Source organism: Carassius auratus, chromosome 9, assembly GCF_003368295.1.
Source record: "Carassius auratus strain Wakin chromosome 9, ASM336829v1, whole genome shotgun sequence".
Lineage (NCBI taxonomy): Eukaryota > Metazoa > Chordata > Actinopteri > Cypriniformes > Cyprinidae > Carassius > Carassius auratus.
The window spans coordinates 23,519,964-23,534,763 of record NC_039251.1 but is presented as its reverse complement, the minus strand read 5'-3'; the positions used below and the strand labels follow the sequence as shown (position 1 = coordinate 23,534,763).

Below are 14,800 nucleotides of genomic sequence, written 5' to 3'. Positions count from 1 at the left end.
TATTATATTAGAATAGTTTTAGATGGAGTACAGAAGGTTGGAAGGACACTGAAAAGTAACAAAATACCATTTCCAATTACAAGTACTCAACTTTTATGGAGATATTTTCATACATGAAATACAACAGAGTGCTACATTAGATTACAGTCGTGTTGGTGAACTTTTCACATAGAACACATGATTGAAATGGAAATTCAACATAAACATCACTTTCCTAAGCAATAACATAGTTAAATGGAACACACAGTTAAATGATATGAGGGATACAGTGCTGAAACATGTGCAATGGTCAAAATTCAGAGTGAATATATCATGCTATACATAACTAAATGTTGATTTAACACAACAATGATCTCATAGCAATGCAAATAACTAAACTGTAACTTTGTGAGACTTACACATTACACGGTAAAGTGACAAGGCAACATCAGAAGTAAAGAACAAAGTACTGTTGGGTTAATGTAAAAATATAGTATATATCTATACAGAAGCAAAAAAAAAAGAAAATAGTATAGGCATCTCAAGGACAAAGGCACTGGAACTTAAGGGCAGCTAATGTCAAAATACAACAGTCTCCGACAGAGATGCTTTCTTTAGTGCCTTGAATATTTTAAATTCTCAGCATACACGCTTCACTCTCGACAATACTAAATTAAAATTAAACTATGGATGGAATGTCTCTATCAAACTGAAGCATCAACAAAGTCAGCCTAGAAACTAAGGGAGTTCCTTCTGTAAAAACACTAGATTGTCCAGTGAACTGTGCCTGATGAATATGTTTGGTATAAACTAGTCCTTAGGTTGCATAAATGCTCTAAGAAGGTTAATATCCTCTTTTAACAATAAGTCTTCAGCTAAAATAGGGACTCAATAAAGGTGCATTCAGCCAATGTACAAATAAAAGTTGCAAAGTGTGGCAAATATGAGCGCTCATTCCAGGGGTGCAGCAGAAATACACAGGTTATTCAAGGCACAAGCAACCTGCACTATCTTATCAAAAGTGCTCACATTGGAAGTGCGGTCTATGACCGTAAAGGGACTCTCAACTGGTCCAGTCAACATAGAGTATCTCCTCTTGACCATGTCTATTACCTTCCCAACATGCCTGTGAACATTCGCTATATCTGAAAGTGTGCCAACCATTAAGAAATTTTCTCCATCCTGTCCACTCTGGCAATTTTCATAGCAATTTCTACTAGTGATTTTGAGTTCGGCTTTGCGAGCCCCCACCAATTCCTCAATGTCAAAGTTATGCTCAGCCAACACAACATCACCGGGCAATACCTTACAAAGGAGGCCTGAACTTTCAACAAGATTTTTGTCACTGACGTGACCCGGTGATCCCCTCGAGACAAACATGACAACACCTTGAGGAGCAACACCTATCACATATTTAAGCTCATTCACCATGGCATGAGCTGGCACAGTCAGTGCTGTAGATGCAACCTCTTGATTCACATCCACACTGAGAGCTTTTTCCAGAGATACCCTAAAGCAGTCAATGATCACTGCACAGTCTGGGTAGGTGCAACGTAAAGCTGCAGGTAGGTTTTTTCTGAGCTCCGCTCTGGATGGCCAAAAAACAGCAGTGGGCACGAGGGTGGTGAACATTATATTAATAATCCGATGGACAGTCCTGGTCACGGTGGCCACCTTGACCCCAAAACGATAGGCCAAGTCTTGGTTTTTAAGATCAAGCCTGAGTCGCATTAATGTCAAGAGCAGTTGCTGGAATTTTGAAAGTTTTGCATTTTTGTCTCCTTTCATATGTGGAATGAGAAGCAACATGACCGTCTCAAACACAAAGTAGTTCGGCAGTCCCGTATAGAAGCGAACCTTTTCTGGATCATTTCTGAATGACGCCTCAGTGAGAGACATCTTTTCTATCGATTCCCTCAGCTCCATGTTCTCTTTCTTAAGAGCCTCAAGACTGGACTCATAGTCAGGGGGAATGTTTTTGACTGGGCTTCCCATTTGGTTTACACTTGTCAGTGAGATTCCTTCTTCTACATCATCTTCAGTCTTATCATCCTCTTCATCACAGCTGCTTAATGAAGAAGAAACACTTTCTGGCTCTTCTTGACTCCTAGTCTGGCCATGGTCCTCCAAGAAACGTCCTTGTCCTTGCAAGAAGAGCAAAGCATTGGCTGCCTCCACTTGTGCCTCTTGTTTATCATACATTTCACAGGAACTTGCTTCCTTCATATTTGGTGACAGTGGCGCTGAAGTGAAAACAGAAGGAACATAGTCTGGGGATCTAGGATTTTTTACTTGTTTTCCTGTAAACAGAACAAAAATACATTTACTTCTATAAAAAAAATAAAACAAAAAATCCAACATCATTTTTACTGTCAAAAACATTCATAAAAATATAGAGCAATCGGGCATGATGAAGTATATCTTTGAGATAATTATAATAATTATGATAATTATATAAGCAATCATATCCGGAAATACTCTTACAAGCATCTAAGGAATACAAAGCCCTTTATATATTTATACAGTCATCTAGTGGTTAGATCGTGGTATTACATATGATTTTCATTATTTCTTCCACCAGGGGGCACCAATCTGCTATCCATGTATTGGATTTTATTAAACACCTTTGCTCAATTTCAAGTTAAACTCTGTATTAAAGGGGCCCTATTATGCGCTTTTACAAAGTCTTGATTTTGTTTTGTGGGTGAGCTAGAACAGGCTCTCATACTAGGTTGTTAGAAAAACACATTATTTTTCACATATTTTCAATTATTACAACACCTCTCTCTCCCCAGTCTGGCATGATCGCCTGGAATAGTATGGAGGTAAATCAGTAGCTAAACTCGAGAGGTTGTTGATCTGAATGTGAGAACTTGTCATATTAATATCTTGTATTTGTAAGTAGAAATTCAAACTCACAGCTCTGATGTGAAAAGCTGAATGTTTCAATTTGCACATACAGAAAATGATCAAAACACCCGTGTTTTGAATTGGAAGTTGCGCATTAATAGCTACAAATGTGTAAATAAATTACATACACAAATGTTTACAACATATATAGGATTTTTATAGGCTTGTATAGGATTTTAAGACACTGCATTCATCTTGTCATTCAGGTATTATCTGGTAGACAAATAATGCAACATCTTTCACATGTATATCCTATTGCATATTGCAGAGTAATATTGCTGTACCAGAGCTGCTGAGAAACAGTTGAGACATGCTTAGATCTCACTGCCACGCCGTCACGTGGTTCATGGAGCTATCAATACTTCCAAACAAATCACTCTGTCAATATGTTTGTATTGGATTAATTGGGACAGACAGCAGTTTCACTATATTTTGCAGCGATTTCTAGTAATTATTAACACATAATGTGCATTGATTGTGCATGGATAACTATGCTAACTATGCTTTACAATAGTATTTTATTCTGGGAAATGAAACAGCATTAATATGTTCTCATACTCCTAGGCAGTCAAATGTGATCAAACACCTTAAGTGTAACTTTTAACCAATAAAATAACTGTACTACATTTTACGGCTTAGTTAAAGCTGCAGTAGGTAACTTTTGTAAAAATATATTTTTTACATATTTGTTAAACCTGTCATTATGCCCTGACAGTAGAATATGAGACAGATAATCTGTGAAAAATCAAGCTCCTCTGGCTCCTCCCAGTGGTCCTATTGCCATTTGCAGAAATTCATCTGCTCCCGGTAAAAAACAACCAATCAGAGCTGCGGTCCGTAACTTTTTTTGTGTTCAAGATTTACAAAATGTATATAATAAGCGAGTACACCATGAATCCATTTTCCAAACCGTGTTTTTGTCCTGAATCACTAGGGTGCACCTATAATAAGTGTTTATATTCGGACTATTTTAGATTGCTTCGGGGGTACCGCGGCGAAGCAACCCAGTACCTTTGTGATTCTTCATAGACAGAAACAGAGAGAAGTAGTTCCGGCTACGATGTTCTTCTGCAAGACGCAAGCAGTTCTGTTTATTAACCGCTAGAGCGTCAAAAGTTACCTACCGCAGCTTTAATTTGGAGAGATTTTGGTACTAAATAATATGCGCAATAATTATGATCTATGAATGACCATTTAAAATATAAAATGTTCTAATATGCTTATTATTTAGATTACAATTAGTGTAGTATTTAGGGTTAAAATAGAGAAAATGTTTTTAAATTCCAGTGCAAATGGGCAAATTAGAGGCATTTAGTGGCCAGAAAGATAATATTCATATGTAATGCCATTGTTTAACCACTAGGTGGACATATAGATGTTTAATAAATAAATGTATTAAAGGGGGGGTGAAATGCTATTTCATGCATACTGAGTTTTTTACACTGTTAAAGAGTTGGATTCCCATGCTAAACATGGACAAAGTTTCAAAAATTAAGTTGTACGTTTGAAGGAGTATTTTTGTTCCCAAAATACTCCTTCCGGTTTGTCACAAGTTTCGGAAAGTTTTTTTCGAGTATGGCTCTGTGTGACGTTAGATGGAGCAGAATTTCCTTATATGGGTCCTGAGGGCACGTCTGCCGGCAGTTCACTGTGCAGGTAAACCTCACTCCCCGATCTCAAGAGAGAGGGGTTACACCTGCATTTCGAAGATGCTTGTTTTACAAACAAGGCCCAGTTTGACGACGGATTTGCGTATCGTTTATCTCTTAAGGATGATGCAATCCCAACGAAAAAGGGTCACGATCGTGTGTTGGAACCGCAGGCGATGAGTAAAACTGCTTCAAATATCTCTGCCTCCTTGTTAGTGCGTCCGCCTCCCATGCCGGAGACCCGGGTTCGAGCCCCGCTCGGAGCGAGTCATTGCTGATGCTGCTCTCGTTCAGTTTCAGCCTCGGGATCTGATTCTGGATCATAAATAAACGGCTGAATCTGACTGTTAGCCATGGTTTGTTTTGGATGATGGTTTTTTTTCCTCACGGTAATGTCACAACTTCCAAACGCTCTCAACGCAAAATCCTACTGGCGCTCGTGATTCTGAAGGATGCAGTACTACTCTATAGGTACTCAAGATTAACAGGATATTGAGTGAAAACGAGCATTTCACCCCCCCTTTAAGCTCTACTCTCATAGCTCAAAACAGTATTGCTGGTCATAACTGCTTATTTTGTTAGGTTTTGCTTTTTAATGTACATTTAGATATGATCAAACAATCGATTTTTATAAGTTAATTTTTTTTAATGTTGTATTAAAAAAGGTTCATTACTGACAAGCAAAATAGGAATTTTACCCAATGTAGAAGTTTTAAATTATTTTTACAAAAACAACAGTTATGTTGCAACTCTGGTACAGAGATATGCAGTGGGAAATACATATGAAAGATAATATCTACCAGATAATACCTTAATGACTTAATGAATCTATTGTCTTAAAATCCTGTAAAAGCTAAGTAAATTCATTGAAAACAGATCAACAAGCTCTCGAGTTTTGCTACTGTTTTACCTTTATAGAATAGCTCTTGTATCAAATGAAGGCCCAGCTTCTGAAATAGGAAATGTGCTGTGACTGGTTAGCTGGGCCAGTGTGTGTTGTGATTGGCAGCGCTCGTCGCCTGGTTAGAAAATGTCATGCCCCTAACCATAGCCGCCTCCGAGCTTCAGTGTAAATATTGTCAAAATCAAATCAATTTGAGCGAGATTTAAACCTGGATGTTTGGAACCACTCTAAGTTTGTCAGCCTTGGGAAATCTTGTGTATCTCCAACATATTGATAACACTCGCTGCCTTCTCTAAGAGCAGCTCAACCAGGTCTCGTCCCATTCGTCGATCTTTGCGATATCACAAATCCCTGAAAATATACATTGTAATATAAAATGTAAAAATATGTTGTAGTCCAAACAAGTCAATAAAATTTCTAAATTTGAAGTGGACTTTGACCTTTATAGCTTTGCAGATCTTTTTTATGTTCAAAGAGCAACATTACAAACTAACTTAAGTTGAAAAATTATAATAGAACCCCTTATTAATTTTTTCCCCCTAATGTTTTAAATACATAAACAGTGCATCATTTACATTTACATTACATTTAGTCATTTAGCAGACACTTTTATCCAAATTGACTTATAAATACTGAATATTGAATACTGTCAAGTACGATTAAATCCCATAAAAAATACTAAATATTAAAGAATAAATATGGAACAAATTCATTAGTACATTCATTTCATTAAAAATGTTATGTTTGTCTTCGTTCTGTTTTGACCGCCAATGTGTGACCCTTGTGTGCAAAACCAAAAGTGAAGTAAAAGCTAAATAAGCATTGTGTAATTTTACATTTAATCCAAAACCCAAAGTGTATGATAACAATGAAATTAAAATGAAAAGGAAACCCTTTCTGGCTTTCAGCCCCGTTATGTACATCAGAAAGGTGCGTTACAAACATCAAAAACGTCCCCCCACTCTACTAGAGATACATACAATCAACCCAGAGATGAGCATTGTTTTTAAAAGATTCCCATGATATCTGATGTACACATACCCGAGATAAAGTGTGTGCTGCAGAGTCTACTGCCCTCGTTTGGCACCCAGCCTTCACGATTCACGGCAGAGATCCAGCGCTGCTTCCGCTCCGGGTCGCGAGGAAACCTGTAGAAGGACAGTGTGGTCCCAGGAGTCCTCCTGTTCCGACAACCGGCCACTACGCATGTGTGAACCATATTAAGGCCACCGAATTTGTGGATGTATTTGCTTTTCTTCCCTAGTAATATTTACAATCTGACTCCCAAAATGGCGGTGGGGTAGTGTAGGCGACGCGGATGTGTCGTCATTTCACTGGCCGTCATCGGTCGGCTGTGATTGGCTCCCTGCAGTGGTGACATCATTTCACCGCGCCGCGATCGCTCATTAACAGGCGTTGTGAACAACGATTCATCTCTTGTTTTATAACAAAATTGGATCAAATGGCTGTAGAATCAAGGGTCACACAAGAGGAAATCAAAAAAGAGCCAGAAAAGCCAGTAGACAGAGAAAAGGTTTGTTTTTCCCATTACGTTTGTTCCTCATTTGCGCACATAGTCTGCACAAACGATGCGTCTTGTAATGCTAAGCTAATATGAAAATGTAACTGGTAAAAATTAAGTATACAACCTATTATAATACAGCTCTTTGGTAATAAAATGTTTAGTATACAAATCTTAAATCATTAATATAAGTTTGCAGTATATAATAGTAGAAACGTTTAGTATAAAACGTATTAATCTAACTCCCTGATAATGTTATATAAAAGACGCATACAGCGAACGCATTTCACATTGTCTGCAATATCAATATTGAAGACGTGTACATATTCGCCCGCGTTATTAAATTCTGCATGTTTCCCGCAGACATGCCCACTTCTTCTCCGAGTGTTCACCACCAACAACGGAAGGCATCATCGCATGGACGAATTTGCCCGGGGGAATGTACCATCTAGCGAGCTCCAGATTTACACCTGGTAGGTATAAACTTTGCATTGCATTAAAGATGAAATGAACTGCAAGATCCTGAGTTGTATCTGCTTTGGTTACAGGATGGATGCTACTTTGAAGGAACTGACAAGCCTGGTGAAGGAAGTTTATCCGGAAGCTCGAAAGAAAGGCACACATTTTGGGTTTGCAATAGTTTACCCAGACCCTAAACGACAAATGTACAGGTAATCTATACAGAAGGTGTTTTGTTCTAGCTCGGTCAGTTTTGATTCGTTTTGAATAACCCATCTGATTTTGTTGTAGGGTTAAAGAGATTGGTAATACGGTTTCAGGACGCAAAGGTGCAGATGACTCCATGACGCTTCAGTCTCAACGCTTTCAGATCGGAGATTATCTTGACATTGCCATCACTCCGCCTAACCGTGCACCACCTATCCAAGGACGCATGAGACCCTACTAAAACCAGATTTGCCTGGATTTAAACAAATGGGGTGAATGTCTGTCTGGAAATCTGCTTTCCTGTAGAGTTTAGTTCAAACCCTTCCAGTGTTTTTCAGGCAAACCTAAATTTGGTTTGATTAGCTGGTTCGAAGTTTAAGCCTGAACTAAACTCTGCAGGAAGGTTAATCTCCAGCAGCAGGATAGAGCATATCTTGAGGATTGGAGGTTATATAGATATTCTTTCATATATTTTGTTCTTCATGGGGTTTTATACCAGGTCTACCTTTTTAGTTTTAGTCCTGTTACCATGATTCCCATAAAATGTTGAATAAATGTTTTTTTCAGTATCTTGTCTTGTGTAAACATTCATAAACTGACTTAATAGGCATTAACTAAACTTCAACAGAATTACCTATATTTTTCAAACTCATTTGAGTAATCCGTACAATTTGCATAACCATCAATGGCATTATTTTACAAGTTCTTTATTAAGTATTATTTTCAAATGGTTTAAATTGTCCTTAAAAGTGTTTGCTCTTACAATCAGATATAATTCAATGAAATCACTTTGACTACGATCTGCTGTTCTCCTCTTGGTTCCACTTTTTGAAAGCCAGGCTTCATGGTCATCAGCTCAGATTCAGTAGTAAGTTCTTAAGACTTGCACTGAGTCACAAGCTAAAAGAGGGAGAGAAAAAAAAAACTTATTTTCTTTCTTTAACATAAGCCATAATTTGCAATATTGCTATTTCAGCATTACAAGGTAGTGACTCACTTTTAAAATATCCTGAGTGACTGAACTTATATCGGGCATCTCCGGGGTGCATGGCTCTGCAGGGAACTTCACTCTGACTTTTGGAGTTGTAAGGCACCAATCCTGGTTTTCATGCATTGGGACGGGGGTCTGCTTCAGGTCTGACAAGTGATCTGTCCCCATCTTCATCCCAGAAGCATCACTAGATGCAGTTTTCTATTCAGAGTTAAAGGAAGGGCAAATGTCAAGTGCATGTCAATAAATTAAACTATTCACCATTTTTGTTTATAAGATTTAGCATCAAATCTAAGGTATAATACAATTTTAATGATTAAAAGATCAAAATATGACTACTTACGAAAGCAATAGATCTCCCAAGAAGGGACTGCAGAGATGGCATCTCGGGTATGGCCTCATCCTCATAACGTTGCAGTTTTGGCATCTCTGGAGCATCAAATGAAGGAGCTCTGTTTGTATTGGAGAGATCTGCTAAGGGAAAGCTGCCCTCCTTTGAAGCCCTGTGTCTACCGCTTTCTTCCTGCCTGTCATTCTTTGAAACGGTAATCGCAGTGAATGAGAAACCATTACACATTTTTAATGATATTATATATGATTATGGTTTAATGTTATACTAGTCATGTCTATTGTGGTAGATTTTTACACGTTAGTGACTAAAGTAATGAGTTAAGGAGTGCATCATACCTTTTTTATAAGCTTGCTGACAAAAGGAGTTTCAAATGCAGGGAGCTCTGGTGTAGAAGGGCAGTTATTAGGGCGAGGAGGAGAATCAAGGTCATTCATTCTTTTCATTGGTGGAGATGATGGGAGGCGGTGTTTCTCAATCTTAAATCCTGGGGTGCAAAACACAGGTGGCTCTGGGGATTCCAGACTCTCTGGAATATTTAAACACAAAAGGAAAAATTGAAAAAAAACTAGAATGCATTTTTTGTAACATATCGTTAACGCACAAATGTAACCACACATTCGGGATTACAGGAACTAAATGTTATACTGCTAAGAAACAATTATTTAAAACTCCAAACAGGTCGATAACTTTTCATAATATTAAGAAAACAACACTCAATATTATTTACCGTTGGCAACACCTTTGTTAGGCCCAAAAGACAAAGTGGGGAAAGCGTGAGAGGGTATCTGACCATTCTCTGTTCTTTCACTGTGAAAGACCCAACACACATATTATGTGTTAAAAATACAAATTAAACAGCAAGCATGCATTAAATTGACAGTAAAACATTTATAATGTTACAAAAGAAGAAATGTTTCTTGAGCACCAAAACAGTATATTTGAATGATTTCTGAAAGATCATGTGACACTGTAGACTATAAAAATCCATGCTGAAAATTCAGCTTTGCCATAAACAGGGATAAATCACAACATTACTGTTTTCATTGTATCCTTGATCAAATAAAAGCAGTCTTGGTGAGTGTTAGTATTTTCTGAAGCAAAGCATGCTTGTGATGTGATATTCACACTAGACATAGTAAGCAGCATACCTGCTGGTCTTGGGTGGTTTCTTGTTGAACAAATCCATGGTAAAGTCATTGTTCCAGCACGTGGTGTACTCAGAGATGCCAAAGTCCTCTAGTCGTGGGGTCGGAGCATCCTCCTCCATACGCAGAGAGCACTTGGGCGTCTTTGGCTGCGGTGGATGCATGTTCATGACAAATGGTGGTGGTGACAGAGCCACAGCTGGGACAGGAGCAGCACTGTGGGGTGGCTCTGCTTCACCAAGCACTCTTTGGAACTGGAGTGCAGACAGACCAAAATCGGAGAGCTTTGGGGTCCGCAGCTGGTCAAAAGGTGGTTGCATTTTCTCTGGTGTCTCAGGCTGCTGAGCCTCTTCACAAATCCCTTGTCCCATTGCTTCATTTTCATCTGCTGCATCCAACTTTTCTGCATTTTTTGTACCATTCATCTCTAAAATAGTGAGCAAATAAAAAACATTTTCCACTGAAAAAAGTATCAATCTTAGCAAATCTTCAATTAGAGACAATAAATACAAAAGCCAAGCAGAGGCAGCAGGATGTTAACATTCTCAAATGTAATCAACATTTACCTGCATTTCCCTGTCTTGCTGTTCGTGGTCTGTAGCCATACGTCTCATAGTGTTTCTTCAGCCTGTCAATGTCTTCTGTGGTTCTCTGCTTCAGCACCAAGCATCGTCTTACAAAGTTCCTCAGTTCAGTACTTGCTCCATCATGTGTAGCCACCTGATTTTGAACTTCTCGCTGCACATGATTTTGTGTTAAATGAAGCCCATATTTAAAAAATAAAGTGAAATCATGAATCATAACTAAACATACACAAACCTTCAATGCTCGGACTTCAGAGTGCAGCTGGTACAGAGCTTGAGCCCCATTCTCTTCATCCTCTGAATAACGCAGATCACATACACCAGTCAACAGATTCATACGTATGACCTGATCATTATTATTAGCGACTATAAAATATTTCCTGGCAGGTTACCATCGTCGTCTTGAGGGTTCTGACTTGCATGAAGGAGATTGTTGCTTTCAGTCTCCAGATAAACAGTCAGTTTCCGCAGCTTCGCAAAGAAACGCTCTGAAGGATTCATTCTCGTCCCTCCTGTTTTACAAGCTGAAATAACAGTAAATAATTAGTAATAATAAGAAAATGGTATATTATATTATTACATGAGACATTACCATAATAATATACAAGCATAATACTTGTAATCCTTCTTTTCTACAGCCATGTAAACAATCAACTGTACGTTAACTCTTTTGGACTGTCCATCTTATACGGAACGCGTACAATAACAAAAACAATGAAGATACTGTCTTAAACACATTCGGTTAAGCATAAAATAGCATAATACCTTAAGAAATTAAGTGTGGTTTTATAAATAAGATTCAGACAACGACAAATATCTCTGACCTCTTCTTTCAAATTTCGCGGCACATCCGGGTTCGTTTTGTCTGACTCGTTGGACTTGACGGAAACCCAAACACCGTTGGGTTCATTACTGCCCCCTGTCGTTCGGTGCAGTCGTTTCGTGCTCGGTGGTCTTCCAGTCCTTGACCGTACTTACTTCGAAGCAGTTATGTCTTGCAAGTTTCCGAAACAAAAAGGGTTTCAGCATATTTATTTATTTTTGCCCTTGTAATTAACAGATCTCTGTGTTTCGTGAAAATTTTCACCCTTGGAATCTGTCTAAAAAACTCTATTGAAAATATTACCCAAATACAAACAATTAATGCAAAGAGTTCACTTTGAATAACTGCTTAATTACAGTAATTGATTGATTGATTGATTTTGTGTACTTATTATTTATGATTTATTATTGGGTTACCTATTACCTACCCATTAAAAAGCAATTCAATTCATCCTTTAAAGTGTCGCAGAATTCAAGGAGCTTTAGACAGGCTACTGCTGCTTTTATTTGCCCCCTACATTTAGCACATTTAGATTCATTTTAAGTTAGGCTACATTTCCTGTTGCTTCTGATTATATTAACCAAATGAATTGAATGTTTCCCTTAATTTAAAAACTTGAATAATAAATAGTAGAAAAAATAGATAAATAGAGTTCAAATTAAAGGACTGAACATTATGTTTTAAAGATTTTTTTTTTTTTTTTTATTAATGCATGTTTTATATGCCCATGACAGAGTAGAGACAGTGTTTTAGTTTCCTTAAACTTTGTCTGTCCTATTTGTTCCTAGCAATCTGCAAGAGTTATCAACATACAGTATCAACACTCATGGTGGATGAGGAGATACCCCCTGACAATGTAAAGAGCTTTGAGTGCCTAAAAAAGCAGAAAAGTGGCATGTTGATGTAATGAACTATTATTATTATTATTATTATTATTATTATTATTATTATTATCATATATGAAACTAATAAAACGTTCACTTTGAAGGACTACAGAGAATGGGAATTAACTCATGGACAGAAAACACAGTTATCAAACTCCTGTCGCTGTTGATTTACAGTATAGGCTTAATTTAAACATGGTCACATATTAATCTTGAAAATAAAGAAGAACAGTGCATTTTATTATTTTATTTTTTGTATTGAGAGATGAAAAAGCAAATAGCGTGATCTTGACAAAAAGTTTTGAGAAGAAAAAACAAGAACAAACTTCACTGTTTATTCAGGAATATTTTATTAACATCTTTTTAAAATGTGACTTTTATGAACTACAATTATCTCTACAACCTTTGGGTAATTTTATGAAATAGCACATTTTACCCTTTCCCCCAAAATACAATATTTAAAATGTAAATTATGGTAAGTTTTTTCTGGGCCCCAACATAATTTGTACACTGTTTGTGCTGATTTCTGAAAATAATCTGTTGACTTTTGTGGGACATATTTAACATAAAATTGAACTCAGCACACTATTTGAAAACACAAACATATTTGTCAAAACATTAAAAATGTTGTCTGTTTTAAACAAAGCTTCTCTGATAGAAACCTACAGTACAATGAGGACCTGGTCAGATAAAATTAATGACCTCTACTGGAAAATGGAGGCCACCAGTGGGTGCTGTTCTGTATACTTCAGATGAAGACGGGACAACGTAAAGAGGCATGGTTATGTGACGTAAGAGCACGGGTTATGCTTATCCTTCTGTGGGCACTGAAAAGGGAGGGAGTAGAGAAGCTGGAGAAGGTGGCCTACAAATCAGTCTAAAAACATCCTATCAGTATTCTTAAAGGAATCACATTCCAATGCAGTTGCCAAGTCATATCTTTTTTTGCTATACAAAGTCCATTTTCCGACAGCTTGTTGTACACTGAAGAACAAGGGAATACTTCAACCCACATCCACCAGCTGGAACAGAATATTCCAAAACCACATCTGGATATCTATGCCAATACAGAGGAAGATTCAAGTAAAACAAAGCTGGCAAATCAAAAGCAGGCAAAGTGCATGGTTAGGAAGCTGCAGGAGGGGCTTAATTCAAGTATAGCCATCTACCAATTAAAATAGAGATGCAAAATAGAAATAAAAATGCATTAAGCTCTTGTATCCTTAATTATTTTTATTATGCAGTGTGTTATATTTAAAAAAAATATTTCCCCCCATAGCATAACTTTAAAGTGTATATATTAAACACTACCATTCAAAAGTCTGGGGTAAGTTTGATTTTTTTTTTTTTAAAGAATTTATACATTTATAATCCAAAAGTACTAGTAAATAACTAAAGAAGAAGAAAGAATTTAGAATGAAACAAAATCTCTGTTTCAAATAAAGGCTTTCCATTATTAAAGAATCTAGAAAAGATGTATGGTTTATGGATATATTGGTTTCCAGTAAAACCTTTAAATCAAGTTGTGCTTCAAACTGTCTCATGGATAAAACTAAAACTTACTTTCTCAACATAACAAAATGTCTTTATCCTGTTGAAATGTCTCCAGGTCCCTCCTGATGTCTGGATAGTCCTTCAGAACAGAATGAAAGGAGTCCACCGACAAGGAAAAAAGCTGACAGATAGTCAAAGCTTGTACTGTGGCCAAACACCTTCCTTTTGTTAGGAGACATGACTCTGGAAAAGGGAAGGAGAGACATTTAAAGGGATAGCTCACCCAAAAATGAAAATTCTGTCAGACATTTACTTGATTTGTATCTTTCCATACTATGAAAGTCAATGGTCAAATGATGCGTTACACATATTCGTCAAAATATCTTCTTTTGTGTTCAACAGAAGAAAGAAACTCAAACAGGTTTGAAACAACTTGAGGGTGAGTAAATAATGACAGAATTTTGGGGTGAACTATCCCTTTAACACAGCTTACTAATAAATAGATTCAAGACATGAGCATCACAAACAACACATATAGTCTAAACAGTAGGGGTGGAACGATACATGTATTTGTACCAAACCGTCACGGTACGGACATCTCGGTTCGGTGCATGGGGTCTCACAACGAATACAGGAAATTCACCCTCAATCCAAAAGGTGCATCCACAGCAATGCAATGCTGTTTGATAACCAGCACCAGCAGAAGAGCAGCGAATGCTGTGAGTTGCCCACTTGAAAAAAAAGCACACTAGATAGTGACCATGCATGTGCTGATTCTTAATGTGTCTCTCACACGTTTGCGAAATGGAGCTTTGTGCTCGTGTATCCTACCTCTCTCATACGGCACAAATCCAAATATTCCATAACATTTCCATCAGAGGCGGGCGCACTGATGTT

The 14,800-nt window shown here is 37.4% G+C and overlaps 3 protein-coding genes across 3 annotated transcripts; 1 reads left to right on the top strand and 2 right to left on the bottom strand.

The window, feature by feature from the left end:
• Positions 1–930: 930 nt before the first annotated feature.
• On the bottom strand, positions 931–6,732 carry LOC113108071 (uncharacterized). The gene is made up of 2 exons (XM_026270892.1): positions 6,484–6,732; positions 931–2,279 (listed from the first exon to the last, which is right to left on the bottom strand). The coding sequence occupies exons 1-2, from the start codon at positions 6,659–6,661 to the stop codon at positions 931–933; spliced, it is 1,527 nt and encodes a 508-aa protein (XP_026126677.1). The 5' UTR covers positions 6,662–6,732.
• Positions 6,733–6,812: 80 nt separating this feature from the next.
• LOC113108814 (histone deacetylase complex subunit SAP18) lies at positions 6,813–8,199 on the top strand. Its single transcript, XM_026272145.1, has 4 exons — positions 6,813–6,976; positions 7,328–7,437; positions 7,513–7,635; positions 7,715–8,199. The coding sequence occupies exons 1-4, from the start codon at positions 6,905–6,907 to the stop codon at positions 7,869–7,871; spliced, it is 462 nt and encodes a 153-aa protein (XP_026127930.1). The 5' UTR covers positions 6,813–6,904; the 3' UTR covers positions 7,872–8,199.
• A 201-nt stretch (positions 8,200–8,400) lies between these two features.
• LOC113108793 (spindle and kinetochore-associated protein 3-like) lies at positions 8,401–11,203 on the bottom strand. The gene is made up of 9 exons (XM_026272119.1): positions 11,095–11,203; positions 10,938–10,999; positions 10,685–10,856; positions 10,122–10,545; positions 9,701–9,780; positions 9,309–9,499; positions 8,965–9,156; positions 8,628–8,822; positions 8,401–8,530 (listed from the first exon to the last, which is right to left on the bottom strand). Exons 1-9 carry the CDS (start codon positions 11,201–11,203, stop codon positions 8,507–8,509), a joined length of 1,449 nt encoding a protein of 482 aa, XP_026127904.1. The 3' UTR covers positions 8,401–8,506.
• Between the last annotated feature and the right edge of the window lie 3,597 nt (positions 11,204–14,800).